The sequence below is a fragment of the Nicrophorus vespilloides genome, unplaced genomic scaffold (genome assembly GCF_001412225.1).
Source record: "Nicrophorus vespilloides isolate i.1.1-1 unplaced genomic scaffold, Nicve_v1.0, whole genome shotgun sequence".
Taxonomy (NCBI): domain Eukaryota; kingdom Metazoa; phylum Arthropoda; class Insecta; order Coleoptera; family Silphidae; genus Nicrophorus; species Nicrophorus vespilloides.
This window is the reverse complement of record NW_017099185.1, coordinates 3,673-22,254: the sequence shown is the minus strand read 5'-3', so window position 1 is coordinate 22,254 and position 18,582 is coordinate 3,673. Positions and strand designations below refer to the sequence as shown.

The following is an 18,582-nucleotide window of genomic DNA, read 5'->3' as shown; positions in this document are numbered from 1 at the left end:
CGACGAATGCACAAATGTATTTCGATTCATTTAAATTTTTTACCATCGAATGATGATGATGCATATACAATAACCATGAATCAATTTTAAACATTCAAATGATGGGAAATACTTTAATTTATTATATAATTTTATTAATTAATAGAATCTAAAGTGAATTTAATTTCTTATAATAAAATGATATAAAATTGAGTAAAATGATTGAAAGTGTTTACTTTCATTCGTATATAATAACCATGAATATGCAAACATTATGTGCATTTATTTATCATCTGATTAGAACAACAACAAAAAAATGCATATGTATGTGATAAAGTTATTAATGTGAAATACGTACCAAATGTTTAACCGAGCATATAAAAGCAGTCGTTTGTACTAACCTAAAACAAAGAAACAAATAAAGAAATAGAATTAAGACTTTCTTATTCATACGATACACACACACATATATATAAGTATCATTGGTATGCGGAATTGCATATTTATTAGTGCAATTATACAAATATATTATAGTTTGCGCACTTTAATCTACCTTTACATCCTATTGTAGTTAAATATTAATATTATACATTTTCCCTTTTATTAATTAACGCTTGGCTTTAATTAATTTAGATAAATCTGGAACAGGATGAATAATTTAATTTAATTCTCTTCTGCAAAAAGACAATTAATCTGGATAGTTTTACTATATTTTTAATAATCGTTAATTAGTTTTAAATTCAGTTAAAATTTGGAGTAAATAATTTTATAATATATCGAAATTACTAAATTGTAATTTGTCATCATCAGATTTTTGTTACCAAATACATTAAAATTCTGCAGTTAATAAAACATTTTTATATATAATTACGATTTTGCATGATTACATAAATATTTATATTAGATTAGATTTATTATTAAAAACATTGCAATTATTAAAGCGCACACTTTGTCTTTATTTTGTATATATAATTTATTGTCCAACAAAGCAAATACCTCGCATAGTGCTGATAATCGGACTGTTTGAAACAGAACTAATCGAGGAAATTAAAACCACATAAAAAAGTGACTTTTATGAATTAAATTTTAATTTATTTGGAAATGTTAAAAATCAGACTATAAAGAATCCGGACTATTCGAGGAAATGCTGAGAATTTGATATTCTAACGGATTAATAATAATAAAAGTAATACATTCATTGTATGAAATATATAAAACGTAAAGATCAAGCTGTTACGCTTTACATTTTTTTTTTGCATTCGATCTATGCAAAGTTTAGAAAACCGCACCCACCGAGCAAGGATTAGCCGCGGCAGAAATATGTCTCCTTGTAGGTGCGATCGCTTTTATGTAAGACTTTATTTTTTATCAAGATCCTGATAAGTTGCATTATGTTCGAAGCGGTTTCGGCCTACAATAAACATTGCAATTAACATTCTTAGATAATCCGGTCAGTTTATTCGCTCGCCACGTTCCGCATATTTTCACTTCAAATTTTTATAAAGTTGAATTATGTAATCAAATCAATTCCATATGAACGCCCAGCGAGACACGAATCCGTTAAAAAAAAGCGCTGCACTGAAAATAACTATGCATAACTACAATCTGAATATCTACAGCAGTGATTTTCAACCTATGGATCGCGTTACATTTTGAATGGGTCTGAAAATGACAGCTATCACCTTTGACACAAGGGCTACGTCAAAAATCAAATGTTATAAACTATTGACAAAAGGTCATGTACCATGCTTAAGAACCGTAAAAAAAAATGCGCTATACTGAAAATAACCTTGCATAACTCCATTCTGAATATCTACACCAACGGTTTTTAACCTATAGGTTGCGGTATATTTCTAATGGGTGTCAAAATGACAGCTATCACCTTTGACACAAGAGCAACGTGAAAGATCTTATGTTATAAACTATTGACAAAATGTCATGTAGCATGGTTAAGAACCATAACAAAAGCGCTATACTGAAAATAACCTTGCATAACTCCATTCTGAATATCTACACCAACGGTTTTTAACCTATAGGTTGCGGTATATTTCTAATGGGTGTCAAAATGACAGCTATCACCTTTGACACAAGTGCAACGTGAAAGATCTTATGTTATAAACTATTGACAAAAGGTCATGTAGCATGGTTAAGAACCATAACAAAAGCGCTGTACTGAAAATAACCTTGCATAATTCCATTCTGAATATCTACACCAGCGTTTTGAACCTATAGGTTGCGTTAAATTTTTAATGGGTCTCAAAATGACAGCTATCACCTTTGACACAAGTGCAACGTCAAAAATCTTATGTTATAAACTATTGACAAAAGGTCATGTAGCATGGTTAAGAACCATAAAAAGGCGCTGTGCTGAAAACAACCTTGCATAAATAACTCCATTCTAAATATCTACACCAGCGGTTTTGAGCCTATAGGTTGCGTTAAATTTTTAATGGGTCGCAAAATGACAGCTGTCACCTTTGACGCAAGGTCAACGTCGTGTACAACTACAGCCAAATATTTTGGACTAACTTATCCAGTGCTGTACTGAAAACAACCTTACATGACTCCAATCTGAATATCTACACCAGAGATTTTAAATCTATGGGTCGCGAAATGACATGTGCCACCTATGACACCTATTGTACGTCATTAACTATTGGATCGTAGCACATGCTGCAATATACTAATGTGTGATTTTATAGCAAACAGAATTATACAAGGGATGGACTTTGATTGAGCGACAATAATCCTGAACTTGGAGGAGCAATTGCCTTCAACGATCACGAACGAAATACGAAAAATTGTATACACACAATCGGTTATCAGTGTCAGGTTCAAAGAACCTATTAATTACGTATACTCGAGATATTAATATGATCATCATATAATGCAATATATAACATTTTTTACTCAAAAAATAAAAAGAGTAAATGCACTCGAAGATTAGAGGCCGATGTTGTATGTTTAAAAATAGAATTCCGCTTTTTTTTATTATGTGACGATATCTATAATCGCGGGTAATTGAATACGTTCTAATTATGTAAGGCAAGAAAATATTTGTTTCCTATTTGGTACAGACCAATGTGGCTTCATTATAATATCACGCTGTAATAAACAGATTAGATCATTCAATTGTAGTTTGCTACAAATTCCCTAAAGATAATAATCCTTGAATTATGCAATGCTTCAAGTAATTCTTATAATACTTTTTGAAAAAGTAATAAGGTTCAACCTTATTTAAAATATGTCTAAAAGATGAGTTAATTTGTCGTATAGAAACATTTAAAAATCAACGTTTTACCAATCAAGAAAAATGTTTGTAATTTTTGTCATATTAATTCTACGTTTTTTTTTATAAACTCAATTTTATAAATTAATTAAATGTTACTAACCTAATTGAAAAAAAAAAACTAGATTTGTTGAATGTTTTTCTTTCTGAATAACAAGAGAATCAACGAAATATTTATCTGAGGAAAATTTCTAGTAATTTTAACATTTCATTTCCAACATTTTTATAATACTTACTTATTACATTCATCTATAATTAATTGAATAATGATATTGGAAATCATAAATTAAATGCAAATTCATGATTATTTAAATATTTGTCTAAAATAATAACAGTCATTTTGTCAGTCATTTTTTTCTATTATATAAAAGTAATAAATTTATTGAAATTTCGTGCCATGTCCTGTATAATTTATGAGAATAAATGAATGGGAATATTAACATATCTAAACGAACATTGCGATATTATAAAAGGACTTAAGGGTGCGTCGAATGAGATGAAGCAGTTGAGAAGCGAGATGTACACAATAATAAAACGTGTCCAACCGAAAAGGAGTTAGTATTATTACTAGGAAGTGTTCGAGGCTATGAATACGATTTTCTATATTAGCTTAAACACTTATTTCAAAACTAATATGATTAAACATCACACAAGAGATGAATATGATCATTCAAAGCTACTTATTAGATTTCATATTATTTATGATAATTTAAAACTTTTATTTTATTTCTCTGAACTTCCTTGAATAACACAGTTAATTGTTTTCGTGCTATTCAAAATCGTGGTAACAAATACTTCAGAAACATATATAAATGGTCATTCGGTTTTTATTGTGATCAAGTATACTTTAAATAAAACAATTGAACTACCGTGTTATTTATCAACGTTGTCACCATTTAAGATCGTATTATCTCGAATAACACGATCTCCGTGTTATTTGACAGGTGTAGATTGATATGATGCATAATTTGAATTGTTTTTCGTTATTATTTTTATAACAAAATTTAACTACATCATGTACGTTGTCAATTCGCAATTCATATTCTCTTCAAATTCAAATTAATTAAGTTTTATTGTTAGCAATTGTAAAGTCGATTACTGAAATGACCTGTAACTTTAACGTGGACATAATTCAAACACAATAAATTTCATTTTTTTACTGCCTTATGTCACCCTACATTATTTATTTAAATATTTGTGTAATTAATAAATAAATAATAAAGAGTTTCATTAATATTATACACAAATAATTATCTTAAAATTTTTCAAATAAATAATTTTCACTAAATGTATTTAGGTGAATATGTGTAGTATTAAGTCCTGATTTCGTTCAGGAAATTAAGAAAATTTTAAACTGAAAAAACTCCGTGATGTGATAAATTCTTCTACACACGTAGTTTAACTTACGTAAGATGTCATAAAACAAGCAGACGAAGAGTTATCACCAGACGTTCTCTTTTATCTTAAATTTCGTGTTTCTCTCGTGTAGAATCTTTTAAATCCTCTGTGGGCCGATGCCTCGTAAAGTATGTTTGCTTAATTTAGTAAGCCCCGAAGTAAAACTTTACTGCCACCTCGTATATATTCATGCGAGATCCATCTTTGATACAATGTACCACAAGATCTTGATTTTAGATACAAATAACGTTTTCTATCATATTTTTTTATATATTTCTATGTACTTCCTTGTTTCCTCTTTATTCGTAATTCATTTTAGTATTAATATTAGATCTAGAAATTCTTCTACGTAATCTACATCACCTTATTTATAATAGATTTACGAATTGTATACAATATAGGAAATATTTAAATATTGGCCACAATGCAAATTAATTTTAATATTAGATTTAGAAATTAATCCCTGGATATGGATTATATAAGGATTATTTAGGGTAACTAAATCTAAATATTGGCAGCAATGATTCATATGTTGGTATTCATGATTCATCTCATAATTTAGGTCAGGAGCTTAATAGTTATACGAAAAGTGACAACTATAGCAAATGTGTGCGTTAATCTATTTAAAGTAAATATGATTACAAATACTTCCCTAAACATTTATGAGTTTAAATCATTAACATAGCTGTCAACATTCATAATAATTGCAGCCAACTTTTACATAAAGAAACCCTAAAAATTATATATACCAATACCAATAAAAAAGAAAGTATAATTGCTTTGTTAGAAAATAAATTTAACTTTACAATGTTTGTTCAATAAGAACGAACATTTATCCATGATGTAGATATTTCAGGTGTACGAAAATATAAATATGTTTCCGCTTCTTTTCTATTTACTATTATCATGCGATTTTCTGGTTAGGTTGATTTTACAGGTTGCAGGAGGAAGCAATATAAAATATCGGATGCGGACGAACTGCCAATTCAGAATCCATCTCCGAGTTCACTCACTCATCTCGCACGGTTATGATGTGGAATAACTCTTCTGCATTACGACGAAGTTTATGCTTTCACATTCACTCCTCGTCTTCACTTGCCATCATCATCATCATCCTTTCTACCTATACGAACACGATACAATCCGACATGTTCCAATGATTCCAAAAATTAATTACGCATATCAATGATAACACTATCGTTCGTTCCCATATTCATATCGCATCGTGACTAATTTACATCTTCGTTTTCCCATCAATAATATCCATTTCATTATTTGTTTAGATTACAAACTGATATTATGTAACATAAATAAAAACAACTTCCCATTCGATGTTAAAACCAACGTTTTCTCAACCTTTTTGATGCAACATATTTGTTTGAAATTGTACCCAATTGTTTACAATATAAAATTTAAAAAAAAACGAAGAGTATTTTACTAATTCCTCGCAGTCATTTCGCAACACACACACAAATTTATGATAAAATGAGAAACGCTGATTTAAATAATCAATAATCTGTAACAAAAATATAGAAGTTTCATCACAAATCAATATTTTAAATTAAGTCTTTTTTTAATAAATCTTTTACAAACAAAGAATTTCTGATAAATTCATTTCAAGAATTAATTTATATCAATTGCTTTGTGTTTAAGATGACTTGAATTTAATAAAATAAAGTTGTGTAAAGAAGTTTGTTCATAAACAAACCAAACAAACAAAAATACATTTACACAAGTTGTTAGATCAATTACTGAAACTATATTTTTCTATACTGCATACTTATTTAGCATGTGTTTGCGTTCATAGTAGTGCACGCAATTGAAGTAAGCAGTGGACAGTTAGCAAGTCAGAAACAGGTATGGGTATGTAAATATAGGAATCTGTAAATAGTGTTAAGGGTATATTTACAACACGCGAATGGGACGCTAATTTGAGGCCTGTTCCCGACCGTCCGCATCTTAAAATTGAAGCACGTATCTGTGCGTGGAAAACAATCCATGCTGTACGAAATACTACTTAGACGCACAGAAATAAATACCGCAGACGCGTGTCAACCACCGCGAAAACGTTGCAGGATATAAGTTTTTTTTTAAAGAAACATAAAAACCTCTTCAAGATCAAAGAAGAAACGAATGCATACACCTTTCAACCACTGCGTTAAAGAGTATGTCGTAAAAAGAATAAGATCTAATTTTAGATTTGTACTGCCTTGCAGTTACATCTTTGTATAAGTATAGAATTATTTGAGCCCATTCAAACGTAATCGTTGCAAGTTCAAATTTACACAATGTGTTCCAATTATTTCAAATCTAGAGCTAAAACGAAATTTATTTTAATTAAACAAAAGTTAGATTTATCAGTTTATGATCAATTAATTTCTCTCATTGTATCTTATAAGTATATTTGGGTGCATAAAATTGCTACGTTTTGTGATTATCAAAATGTATTTTAATGTTGGAATTGATTATTACAATCTCAACAAAATTGAATAATGTTTATCACATTCGCTATTAATAAAACGCCTTTTTTTCTATATTTAGTTCTGTTTCGCTGCATAATTCTTAAGTGTGCGCGCATATGTTTTTATTGGATCATCGCTGCAACGTTTCAGTTACTCCATAAATTTATGTAAGATATAATAAAGTATAATTGTCTCGGTGATTAGAAGTTGTTTATCTCGGGATAGACAATAGGGATAATTCAAAAGATAACTTTAGCTTTATTTATATCCGATGATGACCCTGACGTACTAATTTGTAGATGCCAATGGCACTAGAAAGGTTTTTTTTCAATCTGTAATAACCTTTGTAACTTTAATCTATACAAATTCATTCAATGGTATCATCTCAATGTATAAATAAAAGATTAGCCTTCGAATGGAATTTTATGCACCTAATACTTGATAAACCAAACCAAATTCGTCAGATAAATTAGAATAATACTGTATACATTCAGTATTATAGAAGATCAAAGAAAAGAAATTATTAATGTATAAAGTAATTCGGAAAACCTATGATGCAATTATGAAGACCAGGCAGGAAATCAAACAGCAAATCTGACAAAAATCCGTTACATTTCCATTACAAACTAGAAGATTAAATTCATTAAAATTATGTGATAAATCCGTTTCCAGACTTATAAAACTGCACGTAGGTACACTTCAAGGTTTGATTAAGAAAAAATGCATTGCATATTCTCATAAATTTGAAAAAATAAAATGGTTGGAGGCAATACAAAAATCTTGTTAATAATAAAGTCATTAAATTAAAATAGAGACTGTATATTTTCAAGTAAAGTAGCAATTATTTTGAGCAAAAAAAAATAGATCCAAGGTTAAGATTTGTAAACAAAACACACGTAAACTCGTTCCATAACTAAAGTATACAACACGTAACAAGCTATAAACCGCTTCCATATTTATTAAAATTACTCGAATGTCTCACGAGAAGTGCTCATTCCTGGATAAACAATGTGAATCTTCCTAGTATCGAACGTTCATAGAATTTCAATAGAAAAAGTGTGCCGCCTCTGGCCTTGAAGTGTTTGAGAATCCTTGGGATTACAAAATTCCAATTGCATTTTTTTTAGGGTCCGTCCCAAATTCGTGTAAGAAATAACAGCAATTAGATTCTTAACGACTAAATTATAAATAAACGTTGCATCTGTGACGTTAATACTCAGCACGAACCTTGGGTTCTATTCGCAAAGTGAACCGAATCAATTTCAGAGACTTGCAGCGATGACTCAAACCAGGAACGAATCAACGGGTTTCTCTTTAAAAAAAATAAATAAATAAAACAATTACCATTGAAAGCCTCGTTAATGTATGCTAAAACAAAAGATTTCGAGTGTTTGTTTAAAGCGTGTGTAAATAAATAAATTAGCATATTGTATAGTATTAGAACCGTGTATGAATTGAATCAAAAATTTAAAGAAACCGGTTTCGTATAAACTACTACTATGGTCATAACTACATCATCGTCGATACAAACAAAAATTTTATATTGAGTTGAAGGCCAGGTATTTTGCCATATCCAATTTAACGTTTTCCGACAGCTTCGAGCATCATATCGATAAATGCGATTTTCTCCAAGTCAATTCTCATTTCATGATAGTGCGAGATCCCCTGGACAGATTCTAAAACCATACAACATTTCCTTTTAGATATAATTACACACACACATATTTATAATGGCTGCAACATTAATAATAACATTGAAGAATAAATATACAGAGGAAGTTCGATGCACGTTCTGTTTATTAATTTTCAACAATGAACCTAACTGTTAAAAGTCGGTATCGCAGTTTGGATGAGCTGCTACACATAAACCAGAGAGCTAAACAATTGCTACAAAGGTAGGAATTAGCGAGTTGACGAACCGAAAACAAACACACACAAAAAAAAATACTGAGGCTTATCGATAACAACAGGTCTGTGACCCCGAAATTCATGGCAATCGATTTGGCAAACAAGAAACGAACCAATTTGTTGATAACAATAGGTCTGTGACCTGAAATTCTTGATTCGTCCGGTAGTGCATACTTGACTTTCGAGCCTGTCGTAATCTTGTGCAGGTTTCGCTTAATGGTTTACACATATATATAGATATAACAGGTATGTCCGTATTGTCTATTTCTCTGTGAACCAATTATTGCAGCAATTACAGTTGCACCGAGGGGAATGCAACAACCATAAATTAATTGCAGTCCATTTGTTCCATTTTTTTTTTGTTGTTCATTCTTTGCGAAACCGAAATAAACAGCTGTTATCATAATTATGCAATTATTGGCAGCTGTCTCTTCACCACCAGCATTCGTTTCCTTTCTAAAATATTTTTAGTGTTATTTAACCTGGCGTTCGCACGTAAACTCTTTCTTTCTGCCTTTTTACGACCTGGAAATGCTTCTGGAATGAGTCACAGCAGACAACAAAGTACGAGGAGATCGTCTTAAATAATTTGTAACGAACGGTGGTTACAGCAGGGCCCCGATGTTTTCAGCGCCTTCAGGTCCTCGTTTGATGTTAAGTGTGCGTGTGCAAGAAAGAGAACAATGAGAAAATCACGCAATCGCCGAAACGTAAATAAATGAAAAACGATGTAAATATTTGCAAAGCCTGTTTCACTTTCATGCTAGCTAGGGTTTTTACTGTATTTTTGGTTTCCTTTCCTAAATCTCTTGTGGTTCGGTTAAACCCACCGCACATTGTTCATCATATTCAGACTCTTTTTTCACACTCACGTATTTACATAAGCCCAGCCTTTTCTCGACAGGATCCAGTTACCATCGGATTTTCACGATTTTCTTTCCCTTCGCAGGGCCTACTCGGATACCTAGTTGTAGTCAACCGAGTGCGTAATCCCTATTTATATGATTTCCGTGGAAATATTGATTGAAATATGGGGCCGAACGGAAACAAACGTCAACATTTACCCACCTTCGGATAGTTCCAACTCCAATTCAGCTAGTTTCTCCCTCACGTCCTCGGGCAGCTCAGATACGTCGATATTTAAGTCCGCCATTGTTCATAACCACCAAAATTTAACATATAAACAACATTAAAAACACCTTACATTACACTAAAGTACATATACAACATACACTGCTGCCATTTTCCGAATGATAACAGTCCGATGATTAATAGGCGGTATAAATGGGATCTGCTATGCCTGCACATGTCATACTTCTTTTCGTATGTAGGCAACCCAATTCCCTTGCTACCAGTGAGACCTCTTCAGATCAACGTCGATCAATACAAGCTTGGTCTTTATTCCCAACAGGTGACACTAAGCATTTGATACTAAGCATATTAAAGGTAGCCCCAGACTGCACGAACTGTAAGAAAATGAATTGACAACTATAATTGCAATGTGTAACAAATAGTTAACAGTGTGGATGTCATTAAATAAATATTATTTATTCATTTACTTGAAAAAACAACAGTTTTAAAAACGAATTAACTTTGCGAATCCAATTTCTATGATTTAGAATCAGGACCTTTCAACGATAATGTTTTGCCAATTTTGAAAATTCTTTCAACAATTGAATTTTGTTACTTTAAGAGTTTCCATTGCCATTTGATTAATTCTTCATTTCAGGAATTTCAGTTACTTCCTCTTATTAGTATATTTAAAAGAGTCAAACTAAATTATTATATTTCCTTTTTATGTAATATAAATTCGAATCAAAAAAGTAGTGTCCAGAAACTGCTCATAATAAACTCTAATCAAATAGAAACTTACGTATTTTAATATATTATACACTTCTTTTTTTAAGAGAGTTAATTTTATAAGTGGTTAAAATATTATAAACAATTATATATTTGATACAAAGCATATTAAAGGTAGCCCCAGACTGCACGAACTGCAAGAAAATGAATTGACAACTATAATTGCAATGTGTAACAAATAGTTAACAGTGTGGATGTCATTAAATAAATATTATTTATTCATTTACTTGAAAAAACAACAGTTTTAAAAACGAATTAACTTTGCGAATGACTAAATCCAATTTCTATGATTTAGAATCAGGACCTTTCAACGATAATGTTTTGCCAATTTTGAATATTCTTTCAACAATTGAATTTTGTAATTTTAAGAGTTTCCATTGCCATTTGATTAATTCTTCATTTCAGGAATTTCAGTTACTTCCTCTTAGTATATTTAAAAGAGTCAAACTAAATTATTATATTTCCTTTTTATGTAATATAAATTCGAATCAAAAAAGTAGTGTCCAGAAACTGCTCATAATAAACTCTAAGCAAATAGAAACTTACGTATTTTAATATATTATACACTTGTTTTTTTTTTAAAGAGAGTTAATTTTATAAGTGGATAAAATATTATAAACAATTATATATTTTTACTGAAAGCCCTAGGTTCATGAAATTCTCATGAGTAATTACATTAATGTCTTATGATTAAGCAATAAATTGGGATAATAAAAATCTAATATACATAAAAATATAATTTATTAAGTACGAAATTCCTCTTAACTAAATTCAACACTTAAATTGACAGCTTACAAAAAAATAAATAAAATAAATAACTGTTGTCATGCGGATGATCATTAGCATGAAAGTAATTTAATATAAATTATAGTCGATTTAATAACCGGTGCATTAAGGTCGATAGCCTTCAACAGTGCGAATGAGCAAAGCTCTTTGCATCTCCCCGGAATTCCTATTAATTGTGCCGATTCACGGTTCCAGGATGTACTTCTTGTAACATCCATCCGGCAGCGAACCGGCGATCTGCTTCATATTTTCCACCTTTACAGTTAGGTATTCGATCTCCTTCTCGTACCGATCCATCAGCTCGTTGCGCGTCCTCTGCTCGTTCTGCAGTTGCTTCAAAATATTCTCCAAATTCGCATCCTTTATCCTATACTCTAATTTCTTCAACTGCAAATCCAACCTATTCAATTCGTCCTCATCGAAATCAGAAACATGTTCGAGCTCACTCAAGATGTCATCTATATCTCTCAATATCTCGTTCACTTTACTGGTAGCCTCTTGTGAATCATTTTGTGCAGTAATTATCTATTAAAAAAAAACATTCATAATATGCTCAGAGTTTTTGACAGTTCCTAGCTTTGACACAAGGTGACAGTTGTTATTAAATAAATAATTTTGGTTGAGAAATGCTGATATAACCAATCATACCTTATGTTTAGCTTCTTCGATTAACGTAATATTGTTTCCCACTTGCAAAGCTAATCGTTTAAACTCGATATCCGTATTTTCGACGCGTTCCGACATCAACTCCGCTCTTGATATTATGTGACTCACGTTGTTCCTTAACAATTCGATTTGATTGTCTAGATACAACGCGTTTACTGAAGTCTTCTTCGCTAATCCAGCCGCATACTGAGCTTTAACAATAGCCGCATTAACATTTTCTTGAGCAACCATCAACGGTTCCTTAACTTCCTTCAGCTGTAGCTGAATTCCCTGATTTTCTTCCATCAGAGAAACGCTATTCACAATGGCCTCTTTAGCGTGCACTTTATTATCTTGGAATTCGGTATCAAAAGCTGCAAATGAAGTAAATTGTAGCAAAATTGTTTTCTTAAATATAATTTAAATTACCGTTGAGAGTATGAAACTTTGTTTTAGCCAAATCAACGATGTTATCACCATATCCCACCAGATATTGAGCTTCATCCTTCAACGTACAAATTTCGTCGTACAATTTACCCACCGTTTTGTATTTGTTAACGTTAATTTGTAAGAGATTTTCGCTTTCTGATACTTGCCTATCAATTTTCTCCAAGACTTCAGCGTGTTCTTTAACGTTGGAGTGGATTCTATCGAAATAGAATTGCGTATTGTTGAGGCAAATTTCGAAGATTCCAATACTGTTCAATAGGATTTCGGATTTATTCAATGAAGCTTGGGCTTTGTAGAAATTATCTTTTGTTTCCACTTGGGTTAAAACTTTCAAAGTATCAGATTTATTTTTGGAAAACAAGGAAGAATATTTCAATGATTCAATTTCTTTATTAATCATTTCTGTTTTCTCCGTAAATTTATTAAAATTTTGATAAATTTGCTTTACAATATCTTCATTATTTGTAGTCACAAATTCAGCACATTCATCGGCAATTTTGTTCGCGTTATTTGCTATTAAAACCATCTTTTGTGAATGATCATTGAACAAAGATTCATATTGTTGCAGATCTTCTAAAGCTTTTCTTCCATTCACGTTTAAAACGTCTAAAGTTTCTTCAATTTCCAAATTGTTGCTCTTCAAAAGATCTTCAACTTCCATCAAATGAACAACGCTTACATTTCGCAAATATAAATGTGTATCCAATAAGTAACTATGCGTATTATTTAAAATCGTCAACATATCTTCTTGTCTCTCATAAATAAACCTGATTTCGCCCATCAAATAAATCTCATCACTCATACTCATCCGACTGTGATTCAACATCATCATTATATCTTTATGAACTTTCCAGATTTCATTCTCAAATTGTGTATCTTTCACGAAAATTGGCTTTATTTCCAATTGCTTTAAATTCGTCTGGATAAGCAAGAATTCCTTTTTGAAGCGATTCGTGGCCTCTAGAATTAAATTGTAACATTGCGGACAGTCTATGCAACCCCTCTTCTGGTCGTGCTTGTTCTCTTTGCAGAAGTTACACTTGAGTCCTCTGGCATTCTCTGAACACGTGCACTGACCAAAGTCGTTGCATTGGAGATCGATTGCACCTATTACGTCGCACACGCACATTTTACAGCCGTCCGACGAAAAGCCATATTTGTGTGCTTCGCAATGATCGCATCTCAACCTGAAACAGAAGATTCTTTTTTACTTTGTAAAAGGGTAAAATAAAAAATAAAGAAACTGGATCGAGACTAATGCATGGATATTGAGTAATAAAAGTTTGATTCACGTTTTAGTTTGCTTAATGTGTGTATTTACTGCATAAATTGTTATCCATTTACTGACTGAGATAGAATTGAAATTGCAACAAATTGTATACGGTATGAAAATAAATTAATTATACTGATTTATTTGTGGTAGACATATTATATAGCCGGTAGCCACAATTTATTATTTAGTTAGTATATAAAGAACGAATGGTAATATTACACCTTCAAATGACCCCAATTTCTTGTATATTACATATTTACATTTCATGCAAAACATTCATATTGGAAAGTCCTGAATATATTTCTTGTTACTATTTAATACCAAAAAATAGAGACAAAAAAAAATCTTACACACGCCATATTATTATATAATTAACAATTTTTTTTATAATTGTCTATACATTTTACTTTTATGAAATCATTCAAAAAACATCAGAATTCGTTAAAAAGATGCATATATTTTTTTAAAAATAAATCTTATGAGCAAACTTGCAAAAATAAAAGTTTTACTATAAATATCAGTCTTTGAAATTTATTAATGAATATTACATCTTCTTTTTAAATGACTTGAAACACTTTTCATAAATGTTCATAAAAATGGATTTACGTTTTCTCACATACACGTTATGAAGTTTAAGTAAATTTTGATAGATTATTTCTGTCTTTACAACAATTTAGAAAATTTGGTCTGTTTATGGTAACATTTATCTTGTTTATTAGTATCATTATATAATTGCCAAATACTACTTTAGTGTTTTTCACTCTTAATTTACTTGTAACATTATTACTTTAACTCAGTACAATAATCTAGAGCAGCGTTTCCTAACCTTAGAGTATTTCAACTTGTTTTGTATTGACGCAAGGTGACAGCTGTCATTTAGCGACTAAATAGGTTAAGAAAATGATTAATTTTGATTTAAAAGTAATTAGATTTTTTTTACCATACCCTGCAATTCCAGGCTTACAGAAACATTGTCCGGTCTTCGCATCGCATGTTTTATTCAGTGAACCAGTTACGTCACAATTGCAGGGACTGCATCCTCTTTCACCTGCGAAATTGTAATAGCCGTCCTCGCAGGAGTCGCATCTCCTACCAATTACACGCGTTTTGCAAATGCAACTTCCTGTTGCCTGATCGCACATCAAATTACCGTCGATATCTCGAACACTTCCATTCGGCATGCAATCGCAAGGACGGCAACTGCTATTCCCCGATATCGCATCACCATAATACCCTGAAATCGCTACCATTATCCAACGATGATGATGGAGTGCTATTACTACACATTACCTGGTAGGCAGCGTTCGCATTTGCCGCCGACGGTGTTGCGGATGCACTTCAAGCATTCCCCAGTTATCGTGTTACAATTTCCCGTGGCTTCTTCATCCACGTTCGCGTTGCAGTCGCATTTCTGGCACTTTCTGCTTTTCTGCCCGAAGTGACCAGTTGGATCTCCGTAGTAACCGTCCGAGCACGAATCACAATCGTTACCCTTGTATCCTTTGGCACAGGACACGCAATTGATTGTGTTGTTTGAGTACGTGCATTCTCCATTATTAGGGCATCCGCAGGGTTTGCAATCGGTTTCGGTACCATTCCGAGCGTTTCCGTAATATCCCTTCATGCAGCGCTCGCAGTGAAAGCCTTCGGTGTTATCGTTACAGACACACTTTCCGGATTCTGAATCGCAGTAGAAGGCATGGTTGTTGCATTCGCACTGTTGGCAAATGCCGAATTTGTTGGTCTCTGATTTTACTCTTTTGTAACCTGGTGCACAAAACTCACAATATTGACCAATGTATCCTAGAACGCAACAAAAAAATCGATTTATCAAATCATATGGTGCTCTACTACCCTACTCGCATAGTTCCACAAAATGGTGCATTTATATTAAGACAATAAAAGGTATGATATTAAGTCATATCTCCTATCACAAAATCCTATATGAAGGTTTTGAGTTCGAACTTCAAATTTAATATAAAATCGAATGAAGAAATGTTATGTTGTTAGATAAATAATGTAAATAATATAAACTTCAATGACTATGACAAATCGCAAAAAAACAATTTTTTTCCAAACTATATAGTTATATTTTTTATAATTATTCCAATATATATTTAAGTTTTCTAAACTTTTGTTTCGAGAAAGATCAATATGTATTCATAAGAAATATATGTAAAAAGTTGTACAAAATTTTTAAAACTCTTTTAGAACCTTGGTATAAATAGTAAAAATAATTTAGCAGAGGTTAAATACAATAGTATAAATCTAGAATAATTCTATAAAAAAATTGAGTTTGGGTTTTTGAACATAACATAGTAAATCTAATCAAAATATCAAAGTTTCCATTGAGATATATTGTGACAGTAAAATAATTTAGTTTGTAATAAATTTGTGTTATTTTTCTAAGACAATAATATGTTAGTGTAATTAAACATAATCAAAAAGAATCTGAAGAATCTTGTGTCGTTGAAGAGTAAGAAAAAATTCCTAAAGCTGACTAGCGACATTCTCCATGTAAGTAATATTTTGTAAATACTTGTAAACAAGTATTTTTAAACTTGTATCATTGGTGACAAGTTACTTATACAGATATATCTTGCATTGTCCGGGTAATCGGTTCCGCCCGGACTACTTAAAACCGGACTAATCGAGGGACTAAATAAAATGTAAAAAATAATTTTCATAAAAACAGACTTATTTTGTTCAATTAAAATTTAGTTTGTTTGGAAATGTGTGAATGTGAACTAATTGAAGACGCACAATGCGAGGTATTATGATAAATTCCATAATAATTCAAATTCGACGTTATTAATTTTTTAGTATTTATAATTGAATTAGTATTATTAAGTATACCTGTTGGGCATTCACATTCTTCTATCCATTTGGCTGGTTTATTTGTGATTCCTCGAATAGCGGTATCGAGTTTGAAATAGTTCAGAGTAACTAACCTTCCACGAAGGAAGAATCCTCCAATTTTGATCGCTGTAAGATTAGAAATAACGAACATGAAATCTTCTTTGGAAGCGTTGAATTGATTCTCGTGCAATCTGATGGAATACTCGTAGTTCTAAAAACAAAATAAGTAATTAAATGTAAAACAAAATTGCAGTTGCAGACGAACCTCCAACGACAGACTATTTTCTTGAGTGGAATAGTAATGAGTAACAGCGCACCCAGCCCCCTCTAATATAACAGTGACATTATTTCCATTGCTTTGCAAGCTGAAGTATATAAACTGCATGTACGATGATCTCTGGTTACCCAAGTATATTCCAGGCGCACGGAAGAACACTAAACCGTTTTCATCCCCTCGAATACTGATTGATTGAAACAGCACATCATAAGATAATTCAATATTATTTTCAGCTTCCCATCCTTCTGAACTCTTCTCGAAAGTTGATGTGATTTGATGCTCCGAAAACCCCGTTGCAGATTTGCAATTCACGCTGTGACTGTTACAGAAACACGGAATGCATCCAACCAAACTATCCTTGTCCAAATTGAAGAAACCTTTCTTGCAGCGGTCGCACTTCAAGCCATCAACGTTCAATTTGCAAGTGCAACCGCCCGATTGATGATCACACTTCGCCTGATTATTGATCGACCCAGCAGCGTTGCATCCGCAATGTCTGCAGCCGGAATTGCTGAACTTGTAGTAATTCTCTTTGCAACGATCGCATTTTTGTCCGGTTACACCCGCCTTGCATTCGCATTTGCCGTTCGCTAAACATTGCAGATTTTCCGTTCCCAAATGATCGCAATTGCAGGGGACGCATTTCTCTTGCTGCATGTAAAAGTTGTCCTTGCATCTCTCGCAATTTGTGCCGTCGCGATTTGCTGTGCAATCCAGACAATGAGCGCCTTGTCCTGTCTTCTGGTACAATTCTGTATCGAAATAGCAGCGTTGCGAGAAACCTTTGCAATTGCACGCTGAAAGTCGGATTACGCATATATTAATTAAGATTAAGTAGATACAATTAAGATGGCATCAATAGCGCAGATATGGCTAACAGATCTAAGCAGCATGCGGATGGATGTTGTAAAGGAAAAGAAGCAAAACGACGCGAAAAACGGTCTTTCAATGCTGGTGGTTAATTAACTGCAGAATCTGATTTGTAAGCCTGAGAACCGCGCTTGTTAAAAGAACTCTGCATTGCATTGTCTTCAATCGGCTGCACTAATGATGGCGCTTTTTGGAAGATTTCCTTATACGTGACTACCGCTTTTCTGAGAAAGCGATATTAGGATTATTCGTGAGGATTTTGTTGTGAATTTATGTTCTGTCCTCTCTTCTTACACTCGCAAAGAATTTGTAAGAATTTAAAAAAAAATCTTAACTTTTCAAAAACCTTTTTAATTCACAAATTAAGCATAATGCGGTTTTATCACAGTACGGTTCGAAAATTTGAAATGAAAAATGTATTGAAGAATTATTAATTTTCATGTAATATTGCTATTTTTTTTTTACTAATTTCTTAGTTTTAAGAATGGAAATATTATTTTTTTTTGAAAATTAATACTATTATATA

General features: G+C 31.9%; 2 protein-coding genes across 3 annotated transcripts; both read right to left on the bottom strand.

Moving 5' to 3' along the window:
* Positions 1–326: 326 nt before the first annotated feature.
* Positions 327–10,303, bottom strand: LOC108564178 (disco-interacting protein 2 homolog B-A-like). 2 transcript variants are annotated; one of them, XR_001891126.1, is made up of 2 exons: positions 10,105–10,303; positions 327–380 (listed from the first exon to the last, which is right to left on the bottom strand). XR_001891126.1 is itself a non-coding variant. In XM_017923131.1 (2 exons), the coding sequence occupies exons 1-2, from the start codon at positions 10,187–10,189 to the stop codon at positions 8,707–8,709; spliced, it is 183 nt and encodes a 60-aa protein (XP_017778620.1). In that variant the 5' UTR covers positions 10,190–10,303; the 3' UTR covers positions 8,122–8,706. The 2 variants fall into 2 exon arrangements, 1 of the variants encoding a protein (XP_017778620.1); XM_017923131.1 differs by lacking the exon at positions 327–380 and adding an exon at positions 8,122–8,804.
* Positions 10,304–11,772: 1,469 nt separating this feature from the next.
* Positions 11,773–17,983, bottom strand: LOC108564176 (laminin subunit gamma-1-like; the record flags this gene model as incomplete). The annotated part of the gene is made up of 8 exons (XM_017923129.1): positions 11,773–12,207; positions 12,331–12,701; positions 12,757–13,104; positions 13,261–13,964; positions 14,996–15,284; positions 15,341–15,853; positions 16,907–17,120; positions 17,175–17,983. Coding segments are annotated over 8 exons (3,590 nt in total), but the record flags the coding sequence as incomplete, so codon positions are not given.
* Between the last annotated feature and the right edge of the window lie 599 nt (positions 17,984–18,582).

Coding starts and splice junctions, on each gene's coding strand:
- LOC108564178 (XM_017923131.1), bottom strand. CDS start 10,189: ATGGCGGACTTAAATATCGACGTATCTGAGCTGCCCGAGGACGTGAGG. Junction 8,805..10,104: donor GGAGTTGGAACTATCCGAAG/GTGGGTAAATGT, acceptor GTATGGTTTTAG/AATCTGTCCAGGGGATCTCG.